Below are 17,826 nucleotides of genomic sequence, written 5' to 3'. Positions count from 1 at the left end.
AAAGTTTCTTTCTTAACATGCCTTTTTTTTTCTTCAAAAATGTTAAAATCAAAGTGGATCACAAATACTAAAAATATATAGTTGTAATGTTTTAATGTGGGAACAAATAGAACCTAATTTTCATTTTTAGTTGCAATTTTTTAGTGGGTGGAATCTGTCTCTGTCTTGTTTCTTTCTGGTGTGGGGATGGTGCAGGAATATAACCTGGGACCTCCCCCATGTAGTGAAATGCTCCATTACAGAGCTATACCCTAGTTTCTAGCTACCTACTGACAAATTCAGTTCATTATAAAACCACATAGGGTACAGTTCTATGCTTTACCCAAAATGCTACAGAGTTAACACAGTTTTTCTTTTTCTTTTTTTTTTTTTTCCCGGAGCTGGGGTCCGGAGCTGGGGTCCGAACCCAGGGCCTTGCGCTTGCTAGGCAAACGTTTGCTCTACCACTGAGCTAAATCCCCAACCCCAACACAGTTTTTTCTTTATGGTTCTTCTAGTATCAGATTTAGAGCCTTGTACTAGGCCAGTATTCCATTACTAAGCTGTATCTCCAATAAGGCTCTTTTTCTTCCTTTCTTTTCTTTTCTTTTCTTTCTTTTCTTTTTTTTTTTTTTTTTTTAAATAAGATAAGGTCTCATTGTGTAGTCTAAGCTGGTTTTAACTTGTGACCCTCTTCCCCTGCCTCTTTCTCTACTGGATTATAATGATATGTTGCAAAGCACCTGACCTCCCCCCACCACCCCCTTTATTTTTTTTTTAAGACAGGGTCTTACTGTGCAGCTCTAGTTGTCCTGTAACATTCTATGTAGACAAGGCTTGCCTAAAACTCAAAGAGATCTGCCTGTGTTTGCCTTCCAAGAGCTGAACCTTTTTAAAAGCGAAGGTTATTAACACTGAGTGCCTCCTTCATAAAGATGCTGTAATAATTTTAAAGGCAACAATATTTCATCATAGAGCTTGGAAAATAACTTTGAAAGGTTTATATCATCTGCCCAGTGCTGTGCATTTAGAAGTATTGGGACAGGAATTCTAACAGGCCTCAACTCGCCTTACATACTCAGCTAAACTCTTTGAAAGGAATTGGGTTATTTAGTACAATTATACAACTTGTATAATTACCAAGTATTAGTATAAACGTGCATAGATATTTTCCCATGGGTCTGAATACTTTAATGTACATGCACAATGAGTTGAAACCCTGTGCTGACAGAGTGATGTTTGAACCAGAGGCTTCTGATAGGGATAATGATACTGATAAGCAAAATTAAGGTTAAAACACAGGGCCTGCAAAAATCTACCAAGGCAGGCAAGGCCTGTGATACTCTGATCAGAGAAGTCAGAGACCAAGGACAGAGGCTTTAAAGTTACAGGACATAAGACCCTTCACCCCCTCTTCAACCCCTTCAGCTGCCATCTTTGCCACTTGTGGCAATATACTCTGTACATTTCTCTTTATGAAAGCCACCTCCTCTTGCTCCTCCTCAGCCTATGGCATAAGGCACTCTTCAGCTTGCTGTGATTCCTCCTCATCTTTTGGCTTTTCCTGCTCTCTGGCTCCTCATGTTGTGTTTGTGCTTCATAATTTGGCTTTTCTTGTTTGCCCGATTTTGCTTCACCCCCCAGGCTCAGCTTTGTCTTCGGCCTTCTTTCTTCTATGTAATTTTCTATGTCAGCCCCCACCCCCATGCTGCTTTCTTTTCAGATACACATAGGTTTTCGAAGAGCTGGGTCCTTGGTTCAACGTAAACACCCTCTAGCCACTAGCCTGTCACTAACATGCTCAAAAAAATGTAATACAATAGGATAAAGTTACTGGAAGGTCATACCTTGCCACAGTTATTTTTGTAAAAAAAAAAAAAAAAAGTCTTTTTATAGCTAGTTCCTTGCAGTGTAAAGCAGATACTCAGGGAGCAGACAGATAAGACAGAGTTCTTAGAATGAGTTGTCAGATATATGGAAAATTGTAAAGTGTGAAAATAATTGTCAAAAGGAAATTTTAGTTCAGTTATTCTTTGTCACTAGGTAACACCTTTGGAAAAAGGATTAGTGCCCTATTTAGAGGTCTAAGGGTGCCATTGCCCTCTAAAACAAAATGTACTAAGGCCGTGCCATCCCTGAACCAGAACCTTAAGCTCTCAAGGATGTAACTTTTCCTTCTTTACTTTTTTTTTTTTTTTTTTTTTTTTTTTTTTTTTTGAGAATAGGGTCATTGCAGAGATAAATAGGATGTGGTCATTCTCAAATACAGGGGCACAAATCTGATATAGGCATCCCTAATCAGAAAATGGAGTAATGTATCTGTAACCAGGAGACAAAAGGGTTGCCTGCAAACATGTGAAGCTAGGCGAAGCAGGGTGCATTTTCCATGAAGCTTTCAGAGGGAGGACAGCTCTGGTGAACAACTTCAGACTTCTGGCTCCAAACTATGAAAGCACTTCTGTCATTTTAAGCCACCCTGTTGGTAGTTGTTTTGGGAATGTTTTAGGGATAAAATTACATCATTTCTTCTTTCCTTTTCCTCCCTCTAAACCTTTTCATAGATCTTTTAAGTTGTCTTTATTAACTGTTAAGTATATAAATGTATGTGTATACATATGTATTCTCAAGTACATTAGTACAACCCTATCCATCTGTATGTTTTCAGGGCTGACCATTTGGTAGTGTGTAAGCAATTGGTATGATCTCTGGGGAAGACTTTTCTCCCATTCCTAGCTTCAGCATTTCTTAAGTAGCTGTGGTTCTTTGTGTAGGATTGGATTCTCTTTTCACAAGGGATGGATATAACTCTGGATGTTTGAATTAAATTTAAATGCTGGTAGAATTTTTTTTTCTTTAGCATTATTAGAACCAAACCAAACAGCTGTTGACTGGACAAGACAGGCCATCGACTTAAATTCCCTCCCATGACCATGTGTGGAAAAGAGCATACAAGCTATATCTTTTAAGCAGTGTATACATACAGTATGTACTGATGGGTTAATATGACAATGAAACTGCTGTTACAAATTGCCATAAAGTGCTGGCTCATAGGCTACAGAAACACTTAATTTTTACAGTTCTTGTGACTGGGAGGTACAAGATGAATACAGCTGCTGAGGGCGCACCTATTTCTGGCTCAAGGCTGGCATGGCCTTGGTATGATGCTGAGAAGGGTGGAGGCACTCAGACCTCTGATTAGGGCATTTATCTCTTTCCCAAGGGTGTTGCCATCTCGTGACCCAGGAAGTTCCTAAAAGCTCCACCTCTTAACATAGGAATGTGCTGATGAACACCATTCAGATGACAAAACTCTGTGTGAGGAAGGATTTTTATCTGTAAATGTTCCAGAACCTGGGACGGTGCCCCTAAAAAGTCAGGCAAAGACATGAAGGCCAGGCGGAGACTGGTCAACTCTTTTTCGAGTGCCAAGAGAAATTACTGTGAGGCCTAGCCGTCGTGTTTACAGCGAGGCAGGCACTGCTTCTTTTGTTCCCGGAGGTCTGGGCCTGGGCGCAGACAGGGTCCGTTGGCGGCTGGAGGTGGCCATGAAACCTAGAGTCTGCGGGTAACTAAGGGCTACCCTCGGCTCCCGGATGTGGCTTCACGCCACCGTCCGCGTCCTTCCGTGTGGGCGGGACTCAGCTCCCGGATCTGGTGGTTGTGTACGTGGAAGGGCGCGCGCATGCGCGGCGGAGCCCGGCTCAGCTGTGCCGGAGGCTCCGAACGCCGGGCGGCCGCGGGAGGCGGTGGGCCGGGGCCACCGCTGAGGCCGCCGGTGCCGGCCGGACCCGGCGCTGAGGAGGGGCCATGAGCTGGTTCAATGCCTCGCAGTTGTCCAGCTTCGCCAAGCAGGCCCTGTCCCAGGCCCAGAAGTCCATCGACAGGGTCCTGGACATCCAGGAGGAAGAGCCGAGCGCCTGGGCCGAGGCCATCCCGTACGGTGAGCCAGGTAAGCGGGTCCCGGGGTGTCGCTCCTGCCTACCGTCAGACCCCTGTTCCGCATGCTGCGGTCCCAGTGCGGGTCCTGCTGACCTCTGGTGTCACCTCGAGCTCTGGTCCTGGCCCCAGGCCCTTCCTACAGAGTCAGGCCGGAGCACACCCTCAGATCCCTAATTGCTACGCATCTTCCGCCTTTGCGTCCTAGGTCCCAACTGTGTAAATCCCAAGTCAGGGAGCCCTGCGAGTAGCGATTAATGGGCACAACGACTTTACAAAAAGCTTCCTTGTCAAAACAACCGAGTCGGATGGTAGTGCCCGTGTTCTACAGAAGAGCTAACCGAAACTCATTGCTTAAGTTAACTTTCTCCAGGTGAGGCCCGGACTGTACTGGGCATAGTAGCAAGAGAGTGCTCTGAGAGTTCCCAACTGTAGCTCTTTTTTTTTTTTTTTTTTTGGTCTTTCCAGTATCAGGTCTTTCGGATTGGCTGAAATTACTCTTTCCATGGTTTCGGTTACTTGTGTCTTTAAGTCTGAGGGATTCTTGAGCATTTTTACGCGTGTAGCAACGGACACAGTGCAGACCTTTGGATGAAAAGAGTAGTTGACCACTCTGGTTTCTGGTTTTAGTTGTACATTGTTGAAAACTCGAGACCGAAGCCGAATCGTTGATATCTTAGTTTATGTCTGATTGTACGTATGTCGGGATCTCATTTCACATGTTACCTTGCTATTGAGTAGCTCACGTTTCTGTGGTTGGACCCCAGAGTTGGAGTTACTAAACGTGGGTTTAGTTTCAGATATAAAGATACTCGTTATTCCCTGCCCCGCGCGAAATCTGAGACATGAATAGTGCTATATAATTTATTTTTAAGGGCAGGTTGTCTGGAATGGAATATGCTTTCTAAATGCTATTTTCATTGATCACCTGTTGTGTTTTAGATTACAAAACGACGTGGGTCTGAAGAATGGGGATAGTTTAAGTGGATGTGAGGTAACTATAATTTCCTACCACATTTTTCAAGATGCAAACTTAAACCCTGGTATCCATGAGGATGCTAATTAACTACCTCAAAGACCTAATCTTGTTTTAAGCTTCATTTTCTGGTTTTTACACACTGAACAAATAAATGTAAAACTCTGTCCCCAGTTCAGTTTCCCCAACACTCCTCATTCCTGGTAGCTTTGGGCTCTTTAATATTAAAGGGTAAATTTTATTAAAGGGCTTCTTGTTTGTTTGTTTTTTCTTCAGGAAGTCCCTAGTTATTGTGTGCCCTCTTTACCACCTTCTAATTGCACAGAGTTTTGATGATTTTTGCTATCTTAAAAAATGTGGAAAAAATATTTTGGAAAAAATAGTTTTAAGAGAGAGGAACTTGCAGACTGGCCATTAAGGACACAAAAGTGAATTTATTCACTGGAACTCACTGTTCACATCAGTTTAATTATGATTTTCGAAAAAGACTTGTCTCTACTCTCTCAGGTTGAGTTTTGAGCACTGTTGTCTGCTTAGCTTATAATTAAGTTTTATCATCTAATGTTACAAGAATAAAATGATTGTGTGCTGGATGGTGCTGTGAATATATGTGCCTGTTAGTGAAGATTTGGACTGTTGTCGTGAGATGAGTCTTGAATGTGGGATTTCTCACCAGCTATACAATCTTTATCACTACTTTAAGCATGTATTCAGAGGGGTTAACATACTTGATTTGGCTAGGCAAAGCCAAGCCTGGTATTGTATTTGTTTGTTAGACCCTCTTAGGTCAGCCCATACTGGTTTTATTCTTTTATACCCAAAGTTAACGTGGAAACTAATTAGTGATGCTGTAAGGAAAGAGTCTAACTTTTCCAAGTTACAGGGTACATTTCATAAGCTCTCTTTTCTCCCAGTTGATACCTCTGATAATGATTGTTATCTTAATGTTAATATGCTTTACTTAATGAACTAATTTATTTTTGTCAAAGGAATAAGTCCCTCTGTGAGTGGAGGATGGGATACTTCAACCTGGGGATTGAACTCAAGCTCTGAACCTCAGAGTTCACCAACAGCCTCTCAAGCAATTACAAAGCCAGTTCGGAGGACTGTAGTAGATGAATCTGAAAATTTCTTCAGTGCCTTTCTCTCTCCATCGGATGTGCAGACCATTCAGAAGAGTCCAGTGGTCTCAAAGCCTCCTGCTAAATCACAGCGACCAGAAGAAGAAGTGAAAAGCAGTTTACAAGAACCATCGTCTCCTGGCCAGTCCAGAACCTCTGAGACAGCGGAGTCTGAAGCGACAGACTCTGCCTGTGTTTCGGGAGAGACTCCAGCCGTGGGCACTCCCTCACCTGTCCCTGAAGGCAAGCGTGAAGAAACTGCTAGTGAAGAGTCTGAGGGGAAGGTGCCCACCGTGAGAGCGAAGGCGTCTGAAAGCGTAGTTAAGGTAAACACAGCAGAAGATGTATCTCCCACATCCACTCAGTCTCTTACGACCGAAACGAAGGATATGGCTTTGGAGCCTAAAGAACAAAAACACGAAGACAGACAAAGCAACACACCTTCTCCTCCTGTTAGCTCCTTCTCGTCAGGCACTTCCACCACCAGTGACATTGAAGTTTTAGATCATGAAAGTGTAATAAGTGAGAGCTCAGCTAGTTCAAGGCAAGAGACTTCAGATGCAAAGTCAAGTCTTCACCTCATGCAGACCTCATTTCAGCTTCTCTCTGCATCTGCTTGTCCTGAGTATGGCCGCTTAGATGACTTCCAAAAGCTCAGTGAGAGTTGCTGCTCTTCGGATGCTTTTGAGAGAATAGACTCGTTTAGCGTGCAGTCTCTGGATAGCCGGAGTGTGAGTGAAATCAACTCGGACGACGAACTGCCGGGTAGAGGCTATGCTTTAGTACCTATAGTCGTGAGTCCTTCAGCCCCGAAGACAAAAGTAGTAGAATCTACTGAGGAAAACGTTGAAGAAGAGGAAGGAAACGAGACATTAATTGCACCTTCTGAGGAAGCAGAATTAGAGGAAAGTGGCCGAAGTGCTACTCCAGTTAACTGTGACCAGCCAGATACATTGGCTTCTCCTACACCAGTAAATGTTGGGCCCTCTGCCTCTGGACCGGCCGCTGAGGATGGTGAAGCTGCTGAAAACCACCCAAAAGCACCACAGCTGGAGCAAGAAGATGTTGGCAAGGTAACTACAGAGTAGAAGGGGGCTTTGGGATGTGTTTCAGAGTTGCAGGTATTTTCATGAATGTGTGAGCTTAGATATTTGATCATTTAAATTATAGCAGTTAAGGACTTTAAAATGAATGATTATGTTAAATTATTTGAAATGCTTGCAAAGCAACCATGGTAGACTAAGTAGATATTATACAAAATGTTTCCATTTCTGTCTTTATTGCTGCTTCCTAATCACTTAACATTCTTTCATGCTCTGTTCATCCTTCTGTCTGTTTGCAAAGGACTATTTATGTCACAAAGTGTTCTTCTGAAGATAGACATGTAATATCCATCAATCTGAATGGTACTACTTTATATCAAAGTGCTTTGCATGTATATTCTATTTTTGGGAAATTTTAGATTTTATCTTTTTGGTTTTATATGAATACTGTTGATGCTTTCCTGTGATTAATATTCTTTTTTTAATATAAAAGCTTTATATCTTTTTTTTAAAGATTTATTTTTATGTATATGAGTACACTATAGCTTGTCTTCAGACACACCAGAAGAGGGCATCAGATCCCATTACAGATGGTTGTGAGCCACCATGTGGTTGCTGGGAATTGAACTCAGGACCTCTGGAAGAGCAGTCAGTGTTTTTAACTGCTGAGCCATCTCTCTAGCCCATGATTAATATTCTAATGTTGATGTTTTATGATATAGCAAGTATGCTTCTTACAATGTTTTGGCTTGGTTTTTCCTTACGTTACTTTTACAATCTGTTTTTAATAGGTATCTTACATGAATAAAAAATGAAATGCCCAAGGAGCAAAAGTAAAACCTGGGATGACCAGTGAATTCTTCCTAATACATACAAGAGAAAATGGTGTCTGTTCTTTAATGTTAAACCACAGCTTTGGTTTTTCCAGAGTTTATGAACAGGAGCTAACATCTTTAATAGGCTTCTGAAGTGTTTATAGAACGTGGAGAATGCACTGCGAATGCTCAGTGTTGCCTTAGCTAACATTTTTGAGTGCAGCAGGTTCTGTTCCTTAGGTTTAATATTGTTCAGGGACAAAACGCTATGCTATATTTTTGAACAAGCAGCAGCAATCATAGAGTATATGCTGGTATCTTGAATCCCCCAAAGGCAACACTAGATACTGTTCATGTTTTTAGTGTCTGTAGGAAGGTAAGTGATTTTTAGTCTGTCCTGACTCAGACAAGACACTTTTGAAGCTGGAAAGGCACCTTCTCTCCTTTTACAGATGAGTTCATCACTGCTTTAGCAAGACCTAAGACAGGAGATATTCAGAATTACTTCTGTTAGCTTTGTACTGACACATCCTAGAAATGCTTAAGGGTTTTTTTAATTTTTATTTTTAAGTATAGAGGATAATAGTAAAAAACAATTGCATTTGGTTACAGAGTAGTAAGAATATAATGGGATATCCAGCTACAACTAAATTCAGATGTGAAACATAACCAATAGTTTAGAGCCTTAACTTGACTTTTTTTTTTTTTAACTTTATATCTCTTCCTCTTTAGTGGCTATACAGATAGATTATCCTAGATTTTTTTCTGTTAGAAACAAACTGCTTTAAATGTTCATATGCATATCGCCTAGTATATAAACATATGCTTCCTGTAAGGTATGCCTAGAAGTGGAATTTTCAGGTCGCTGATCAAGTATATGCTGCCTGGTTGTCCTCCCAGACTCGTTCATCGCTGTGTGTCCTACCAGTTCCATGCTTGCTCTCGTTTGTGAGCTCCTAACTGTCGACTAGATTGCGTCTGTCTCCTGTGTCTTCAGCGTTGCCTTAGGAGTTGGGAACAGCTTCCTCTTACAGCTTTTTACCTGCATCACAAACATTGACTCGTGTTTGTTCTCTTGTTCCAGACAGTTGAATTTCTGAATGAGAAGCTAGAAAAGAGGGAGACTCAATTATTGTCACTTAGTAAGGAAAAGGCACTTCTAGAGGAAGCTTATGATAACCTGAAGGAGTAAGTATCCGTGCACACGAGTGGTACCACAAAGCATGTGCAGGCACAAAGCATGTGCCAGGCACAAAGCATGTGCCAGGCACAAAGCATGTGCCAGGCACAAAGCATGTGCAGGCCGCTGTTCTTGGGTGCTTTAAAATTGAACTGTTTCACAGTTTGGACCTGGAGAGGTGGCTTAGTGCTTCAGAACACTTGCTGCTATTGCCGAGGACCTGGGTTTGGTTCCCAGCACCCACATAACTCCAGGGGTACCAGGCTTGTATGTATGCGTGTGTGTATGTATGTAATATATGTATGTATGTAAAAACGCAAATAAATCTTTATAAGATATTTTACAGTTGAACTTGTTTATAGTCACTGAAAATTATATGGTGTTTCAATTATGAACATTTAAAGTTTATTTTCCTTCTCAAATTATTTTACCATATTACCTTTAACATTTCCATGTTTTATAAAAATACATTCATATGTGTATATTACACACACACACACACACACCTTCTTATCTTTTAGTATTAGAGATTTTAAATGTGTTTAATGAAAATTGAAACTATATAGTTAATACTGAATTGGCTTACTTTGAGACCATTGAGGAAGTGTGACACGAAAGATTTAGAATTTGTCTTAGATTTGCACATCTAATATTGGTGACATTTTCGCCAGTGGGTTTTATTTGAGGTTTCATAAAATTGGTTTGGTAGGGCTGAGGATTCGGGTTTGTGATCGGTCAGGTTTTTCCTAGCATGCATGGCCCTGGCTTCAGTCCTGAGCAACACTAATATATGAAGTTAATTTTGCAAGTAGTTTTTCTTTGATGCAGTAACTGTCTGGCCAGGCATGATGGCATACATGCCACGTATAATCCCAACTGAGAAAGAGAGGCAGGAGGATGAAGTTAGAGAGGACATTTGTGCTGTATTGTAGGACCTTGTCTTAAAAACAGAGCAGAATTAAAGGGACTAGACCTCACCCAGTTCTGTTTTAATATGGTATATGTTGAAAAAAATGCTGTCTCATGACCTCTAGACTGTTAAACGGTATCTTCATTCTTATATATTTTAAACCTAGTGAAATGTTCAGAGTAAAAGAAGAAAGTAGTAGCATTTCTTCCCTGAAAGATGAGTTTACCCAGAGGATCGCAGAAGCAGAAAGGAAAGCTCAACTCGCCTGCAAAGAGAGAGACACTGCGAAGAAGGTAACTGAACTGAACACTGTCAAGTGCCATGAATGAAGCTATAGTTTGGTATTAGAAACATGTAGCATATTAACAGATAAATTGTAGATTTTTGGTATATTAAAGTTGGTAGATTTTGATATTTTAGAGAAATCTAGAGACTGGAGAGTTGGCTCAGCAGGCTTTGAAACACCCATCAGCCAAGCATGAGGACTAGAGTTTGGATCTCCAGAACCCATGTTAAAGCCAGACATAATGGCAGGTGTCAGTAACCCCAGTGCTAGGGGAGGAGCTCAGAAATAGGTAGATGCTTTAAAAGCTCTTTAGCCTGCCAGCCAGCCTTGCCAAATCAATGAACTCCATGTTCAGACCGTGTCTCAGAAAATTAATGTGGAGCGGTAATCAGAGACGTTCCTGAAGGCTGCTGCATCCTCCACCGTTGTGCACATGCATACATACATTTTCTCCGAAACAGGTTTTTATGTAACTTATATATGAATCTTTGCAAAGACCATTAAGGTAACCAAAAATGGTAATTCCATCAGATTAAGCAACACTTAAGCCTAAGTGCCGACATTCCTCACCTTTGATCCCGTGGCATTTAGAAGGCTAATTCTGTTATGGGCTCTGCTACTCTGCTGTTAGATGCTTTGCTTAGCAGTGCCCTCAGCCTCTCCTGGTCACTGTAGTACGGCCATCCCTGCTTAGTTGCACGGATTGCCATATGCTCTTTGGGAGCAAAGCCATGCCTCTTAAGGAACTAATTGGGAGCACTCACATACTTAAGCTGTTAAAAACTGTGGTTGTTAATTATCATGTGAGTCCTAGTTACTAATAACTTGCTGCTTGCATTTAACTTTTTGAGGTTAGGATGATTTACTCTCTTACATTTTAACTTCTCTGTGTGGGCATGAGTGCGTGCATGCACGTGTGTATGTGCATGTGCACTCACTTGGCACACCATAGCCCACATACGAAGGTTAGGGGAATTTACAGTAGGTGATTCTCTCTCTCTACCATGTGGATGGATCCTGTACATCAAATACAGCTCATCAGCTTGGTGGCAAGTGATTTTAACTGCCAGTCCACTTCACAGGACCCCTTTCCTCCTTTTTGGGTAATGGTAATTTGGTTGCTGTTGTATTGGTACTTTAAAGTGTGCAACCATAATAGCTATATGCTTGGTTAATGGTAGTTTACTGTTTTTCTATATGAACTCTAACATGAAGTCTCGTGCTTGGTTGCTTTAATTAGCTAGCTCATTTTAGACACTGACAATGACTTGAGATGTTAACCAACAAACCTCTTCCTGTTCTGTATTGCTGTGTTATTCCCAATGCAAAGCCTAACCTATAGATTACATTTGTAGAGACACAGAAAGACAACGGTATAGGGAGTTGTTTTCACTCCTACTTCCATAGTAAAACTTGCTTATAGAGATGATGAGTGTAGACTTCATGTGGTATTCACAGCTGCTTTCTGGTGTTAACTACGTATGTGAGTTGACTAAACTGACAGATTTTACTATTGGAATGAGATTATGGGTGGGTGGCTTCTTCAAATGGGGAGGCTGGAAAAGTATACATAGAATGAAAATGATTATGATAACCCCAGCTTTTTTAAATTAGGAAATGAAAACCATGAAGGAAGAACTTGCCTCTAGATTAAATAGTAGTCAGACTGCAGACCTTCTGAAGGAAAAGGATGAACAGATTCAAGGCTTAATGGAAGAAGGTGGGTATTTTGTTGATTATTAAAAATAGTCTAAGAAAAGGAAAAATACTTACTATATAATAGGTAGAACATGTTTCCTAATAGCAAATTTGAGCTGGGTGTGGTGGTACACACGTGTAGTCCTGCAACACTGAGTACAGCCAAGGATCTGCTGAGCGCAGGGGGCGAAGATAAACGTAACACAACAGCCCCCACCAAAACAGTGAATAAGTAAGAGAGAGAAGAGGAGGGGCAGGACGGAGCAGGAGGAGCAGGAGGAGCAGGAAGGAATGGAGGAGAGGGAAACAAAAGCCAGGAAGGGACACCGCGGAAGTGTCTGTGACAGTTTATGGAAGACTGGGATGAGATGTCTTGAAAGAAAAATACGCTGTGTAGCTTTTTGCTCTAGGAAGAGTTTTTTTTCTTTTCTTTTTTTCTGAGCTGGGGACTGAACCCAGGGCCTTGCGTTTGCTAGGCAAGCGCTCTACCACTGAGCTAAATCCCCAACCCCACCCCCCCACCCCCTTTTTTTTTAAGTTTCTAAAAACTGGGCAGAAATTTGTGCTGCCCTTTACAAGTTTGTGACTGTCATAAAAGAGTCCATCACTGAACAAAGACGTTGGAAAGCTGTGATTGTGGGTCTGTAAGGGCTTCGAGTTCCTGGTCTGAGTACGATGAGGTTTTAACATTTGATGACTTTTACTATTTTTGTATTTTGTTTTTTTAATTATTTGGATTTTTTTTTTTTACTCTTGGAGGTCAGTTTTTCTTCAGTGTATCTTTGCATCTTCAAGCATAGTTAAGATTGTATATTTCATGTGCAGCCTTCTCATGTCACTATAGAATTAAATATTTTGTATACTATTACTGATGGCTGTATAAAGCTCACTGTATGGCGAGATTGCAGTTATTTTAAAGATTGTTAATGTTAGATCTTTTTAAAATGTTCATATTACAAATGTGGAGCGGACATTTCCTAAGTTATTGAACGTAAATGTGTTTTGGAGCAGGTATAGAATTTGAGGACAATTAGAAGCAGTCACTTAATTTGAAATTAACTTTTTCCCACCTTTGATTTTTTTACTTACTAAGAATTCCTTTAATCAGTAAATATGTTTGATATTATTTGGTACAATACTCGATATGAGATACTTCCCTGTCTTTTAGAAACCCCCCCTTTTTTTTTTAGTAGGAACTATAGGTACATAGGCAATTCTGAAATATAGCTATAAGCTGGATATGGTGGTACACACCTATAATCCCAGTGTTTGGGAGGCTGTGGTACTAGGAGGATCCTGAGTTTGAGGCTAAACATCAAATAAAGACTGTTAGTATCTTGTTACCTAGAATCCCGTCACATGGTAATTTTAATATTTATTGATAATTCCTGTTCAAATGAGTTTTAACATTGAAGGGATGCAGGTTCTTAGACACTCACTGGTTTTGTTGTTGTCATTGTTGTATTTTTACAATCACCAGGAGAAAAACTTTCGAAGCAGCAGCTGCATAATTCCAACATGATTAAGAAATTAAGAGCTAAGGATAAAGACAATGAAAGTGTTATTGCAAAGCTGAAGAAAAAAGCTAAGGAGCTGGAAGAGGAGCTACAGCATTTAAGACAGGTGACCAGCAGTCACTGTGCTCTGAAAATGCATTGATCTCACTTCCTGTAGTTGGCCATGGTGTGTGCAGCAGTCAGAATGATAATGGGATGTCAGGCAAGAAAAGGGTTTCAGTTTAATAGACAAATGAGTAGCTAATGTTCTCTTACGTCACTGTGATAAATACTTGACATGAACAACTTGAAGATGATGTTTTCTTTAACCCAAGATTCCAAAGATGAGATTCCATCAGTGTGGGGAAGGTATAACAGAGGCTTGGTAGGTGGTGGTGCCAGTGTGTGGCAAGTGTTTATTACTTGGTGCCAACCAGAATGTAGAGAAGCAGAGCTGGGCTTACCCTGAAGGTCTGTTCTCCCATTTCTTCCAGCCAAGGTTCTAACAGCTTTCCAAAACTTACCTTGAGTAGAGCTGTGTTGAGACACGTGTGCCAGTGGGCCACATTTTCTATTCACGCTATAACCAGAGTGAAGAGATTCATGGAATACATCATCTACCATGATATCACTTATTGAAAAGTGTTCTTATTTGCTTTGATAACATAGGTCCTTGATGGCAAAGAAGAGGTTGAGAAACAACATAGAGAAAACATTAAAAAACTAAATTCTGTAGTAGAACGCCAGGAAAAAGATCTTGGCCGACTTCAGGTAGACATGAATGAACTTGAAGAAAAGAGCCGAAGTACTCAGGCTGCCCTAGACAGTGCCTACAGGTACGAAATAAGCAGCGTGTCTAGAGTCTGTTATCATGGTGGGAGGTCGAAGAAGTCTCTTTTCTATTTTGTTTTAAGTTTTTATGTGCGTTGGTATTTTTTCTACATGCATGTCTGTGTACCACATTCCTAACGAGATTGCTACTCTTAAATACTGAGTGCTCTCTCCAACTTGTCTTTTTTCTGTTATCTGGGTACTAGCAACATTTATAGATTTTCCTATGAGTGCGTTTGTTATTAGACAAAGCAAGTCCAATTTTAAGAGTTATTGTACGGATGTGCTGGCTGTTATTTTGAGATTTCTATAGTACATAGAAATTGAATCAGTGCAAGGTATGTGTTTACATTTGCATTTTATTAATAAATGAAAAGTATCAATCTACTTTTTACAGAGAACTTACTGATCTTCACAAAGCCAACGCTGCTAAGGACAGTGAGGTACAAGAAGCTGCTCTGAGGCGTGAGATGAAAGCTAAAGAAGAACTTTCTGGGGCACTGGAGAAGGCCCAGGAAGAAGCCCGTCAGCAGCAAGAGACTTTAGCACTTCAGGTAGGCAGTGGTAGTCAAAGCCAACTTTTGTATATTTGCATGTTTCTGCAGAGTGAAACAGTTTGCTAACAAATGTGAGTCTGTCCTTCTAAGAGTATACCTGGGAGGCTTCTATGACTGTGTTACTGCCATTTTTTATTTCTTGGCTTTCTGTGGTTTTTTACATGTTTATGAGTATATGGTGTTGTGGGATGTAGCTCGATGATAGAGCTAAACCCTCACTGCCAGGGGAAATAGAGTTTTATGAAACTAGGTATCCTGTTGCCAGAGTAATATATGTGCATATGATTAAAACACAGTTTCCAGAGACTGTATTATATAATTGACTCTTGGACATATATGTAACAACATTTCTGGCAGTTCATGAACCTAATGAAGGAAGAAAGAAAGTTTGGCATGCTGTGGTTACAAAATTGTCAAATATTGTCAGGCAGTGGTGGTGCATACCTTTAATCTCAGATCTTGGGAGTCAGAGGAAGATGAATATTTGACTTTGAGACTAGCCTGGTCTACAGAATGAGTTCCAGGACAGCCATAGCTACACAGAGAAACCCTGTCTGGAAAAAAACATAAAGGGGGGGGGGGAACTAACTAATTACATAAACATAATATTATACATATTGAACATTTGAGATATATCATTTAGCTAACATGAATAATGCTGCTATAAATATTCATTATACTTTGTTTTGTTTGATTCTTTTAATGCAGCATTTTATGTGCTAGGGAAGTGTTGCCCTACTGAACTGCAGCTTCATTGCACAGTAGGTCTTATGTATACAGACATCTAGTTTTCCAAGCACTGTTCAAAACACGCAAAGCTATTCTCAGCAACCTCAGTTAACGTTTGGTTTTGTTTCACATATTTGGTGGATAAATGACTTACGGATGAAAGCTTGGTTTCTAATGTGTTCCACCCTGTTGGTCCTCCTGGTCAAAGCATCATCACTTTATCAGTGTCAGTCTCACTTCAGTGTTTCTGTCCTAAGGGCAGGGCTACAGACAGTCATTCTGATGGAGTCATCAGCCACACTTGTGTCTCTGCCACTCTTCTTACAGGAGAGATGACTTCTCGCACTGCTTTACAACTTGCTTTGTGTTGCCACTGGATGGCTCTTAAATTTGGCACCTAATCTTTAATGGTTGAGCTATCTCTAAGATGTTCTGCTAGTTGTATAATAGTAAAACTTAGAGTTTTAGTTTTATATCCCTTTGCTAATTAATTTCCAAGTATATTTTTGATGGGTTTGGATTGCTTTCAATATTTTGCGTTGTAAATTTGCTGTGGTCCATGCATTTCTGCCACCCTGTCACTTTCAAGAGGCCACCTTATATAAGGAAATATGTATATACAGAATATTACTACTTTACATTAATGGGCTAGAGAGATGACTCAGCAGTTAGGAGCATTTACTCCTCTTGCAAACTCAGGTTTGGTTCCCAGATCTCACATGGCTGCTTAATAACTGCCCTAACTCAGTTCCAGGTGGTCTAGTGCCCAATTCTGACCTCGTTGGTGTATATATATATGTATGTATATATGTATGTATGTATGTATGTATGTATGTATGTATGTATTACATGTCATACACATATGTCACACACACACACGAATACCCTAATTTTTTAATATTTAAAAATTCTTCAGATTAAAAATACATTGTAATAATAAAGAAAAATTGGAGTAAAAAATAGGGTACGAGACTGTCATTCTTTTTAAATTTTTTTTATTTTTTAAGATTTATTTACTTATATATATAATATATAAATGCTCTATTTGCTTGGATGCCTGCATGACAGAAGAGTACATCAGATCCCATTACAGATGATTGCGAACCACCATGTGGTTGCTGGGAATTGAACTCAGGACCTCTGGAAGAGCAACCAATGCTCTTTCTCAACCACTGAGCCATCTCTCCAGCCTGGGTTTGTCATTCTTGAAACCACCATGGTATAGAAGGACTGCTGATTTGTATCTTACTGTGTTAACATTATCTCCTTCTAGGATCTTCTTTAATAATTGATAACCATAGACACAATGTCTTTCCAGTTAGGATAAATAAGTATTTTGGCCTTGATTGTAATGTTTAGTGCTTATGTTCATGTATGAGCATTTGAAAACAAATCTCACACTGATACCATTTAGAGCTCTGCCTTCACCTTGTTGTTGCCAGGCTTGCTAATGCCCCAGGGCATCTCCACAGACTAAGTCTTCAGGACTGCAGTGACCAGATAGATTATTTAATATGATTTAAATAAGAGTTTAGATAGTTGAGGCAGTTACACGCTGTGTAGCTGTGTTGGTGACACCCTGTTCCTTGTTCTTGTACTGAGATAGTGCTGTGCAAGTGACCTTCGACTTGTTTCACACTCCCAAATAGCTGGACTGCAAGTGCACACCATCACACTCTTTCTCTTTTAGTTTTGTTTTATTGTTTAGATAGGGCCTACTGTGTAGCACAAAGCTATCTGGACAGCCTAGGCTGGCCTGGAAATCGAAATGCTGCTACTGACCTCACAGGTGTATGCCACCACCCCTAGTTTAGTACCTAATTTGTATTTGTTTCATCAGTCTAGCTCTGATCCCCTCTCTCTCATAGTATGGCAGGGCTATACATATTTGCATACTTTTCTTGGCTAAAGTGCTTTTGGTTAGGTAGTGAACGTGTTCATAGCCTTGGCATTGCTTAAGGAGCAGGATGTGTGCTCATTGTTTAGCATGAAGTGTCCTACTTAATCAACACACATGTCAGCTGGAAGTCACCGCTAATGTTCTGACAGTGTTGTTTATCCGGCAGGTTGGGGACCTTAGGCTAGCGCTGCAACGGGCAGAGCAAGCAGCTGCCAGGAAAGAGGATTACTTACGCCATGAGATCAGTGAACTTCAGCAGGTATTGTCATGGTTTCCCAAGCACAAGGTCAATAGTGTATCTTTTGAAGTAATATGACCACTCACGAGGCTAGTATTCCTGGGTCAAAAGCATTACTACCAGTGGACGAA

At 40.6% G+C, this 17,826-nt stretch overlaps 1 protein-coding gene across 6 annotated transcripts in view; it reads left to right on the top strand.

The window, feature by feature from the left end:
• The first annotated feature begins 357 nt into the window (after positions 1-357).
• Positions 358-17,826, top strand: part of Tmf1 (TATA element modulatory factor 1) — a 29,037-nt gene continuing 11,568 nt past the window's right edge. For 3 of the 6 annotated variants that reach the window (XM_063285388.1, XM_063285389.1, XM_039106907.2), the window contains exons 1-9: positions 358-3,928; positions 5,881-7,085; positions 8,955-9,058; positions 10,127-10,253; positions 11,861-11,966; positions 13,425-13,567; positions 14,110-14,276; positions 14,669-14,825; positions 17,624-17,716. In XM_063285388.1, coding sequence (XP_063141458.1) covers positions 3,787-3,928; positions 5,881-7,085; positions 8,955-9,058; positions 10,127-10,253; positions 11,861-11,966; positions 13,425-13,567; positions 14,110-14,276; positions 14,669-14,825; positions 17,624-17,716 — 2,244 coding nt within the window. In that variant the 5' untranslated portion in view covers positions 358-3,786. Of the gene's footprint in view, positions 3,929-4,038; positions 4,289-4,857; positions 4,910-5,880; positions 7,086-8,954; positions 9,059-10,126; positions 10,254-11,860; positions 11,967-13,424; positions 13,568-14,109; positions 14,277-14,668; positions 14,826-17,623; positions 17,717-17,826 lie in introns of those variants that run through there. The other 3 variants (XM_063285390.1, NM_053671.2, XM_063285391.1) reach the window with 3 other exon arrangements.

This window comes from Rattus norvegicus, chromosome 4 (assembly GCF_036323735.1).
Source record: "Rattus norvegicus strain BN/NHsdMcwi chromosome 4, GRCr8, whole genome shotgun sequence".
Lineage (NCBI taxonomy): Eukaryota > Metazoa > Chordata > Mammalia > Rodentia > Muridae > Rattus > Rattus norvegicus.
The sequence above is the reverse complement of the archived record's forward strand: the minus strand, read 5'-3'. Positions and strand labels throughout refer to the sequence as shown.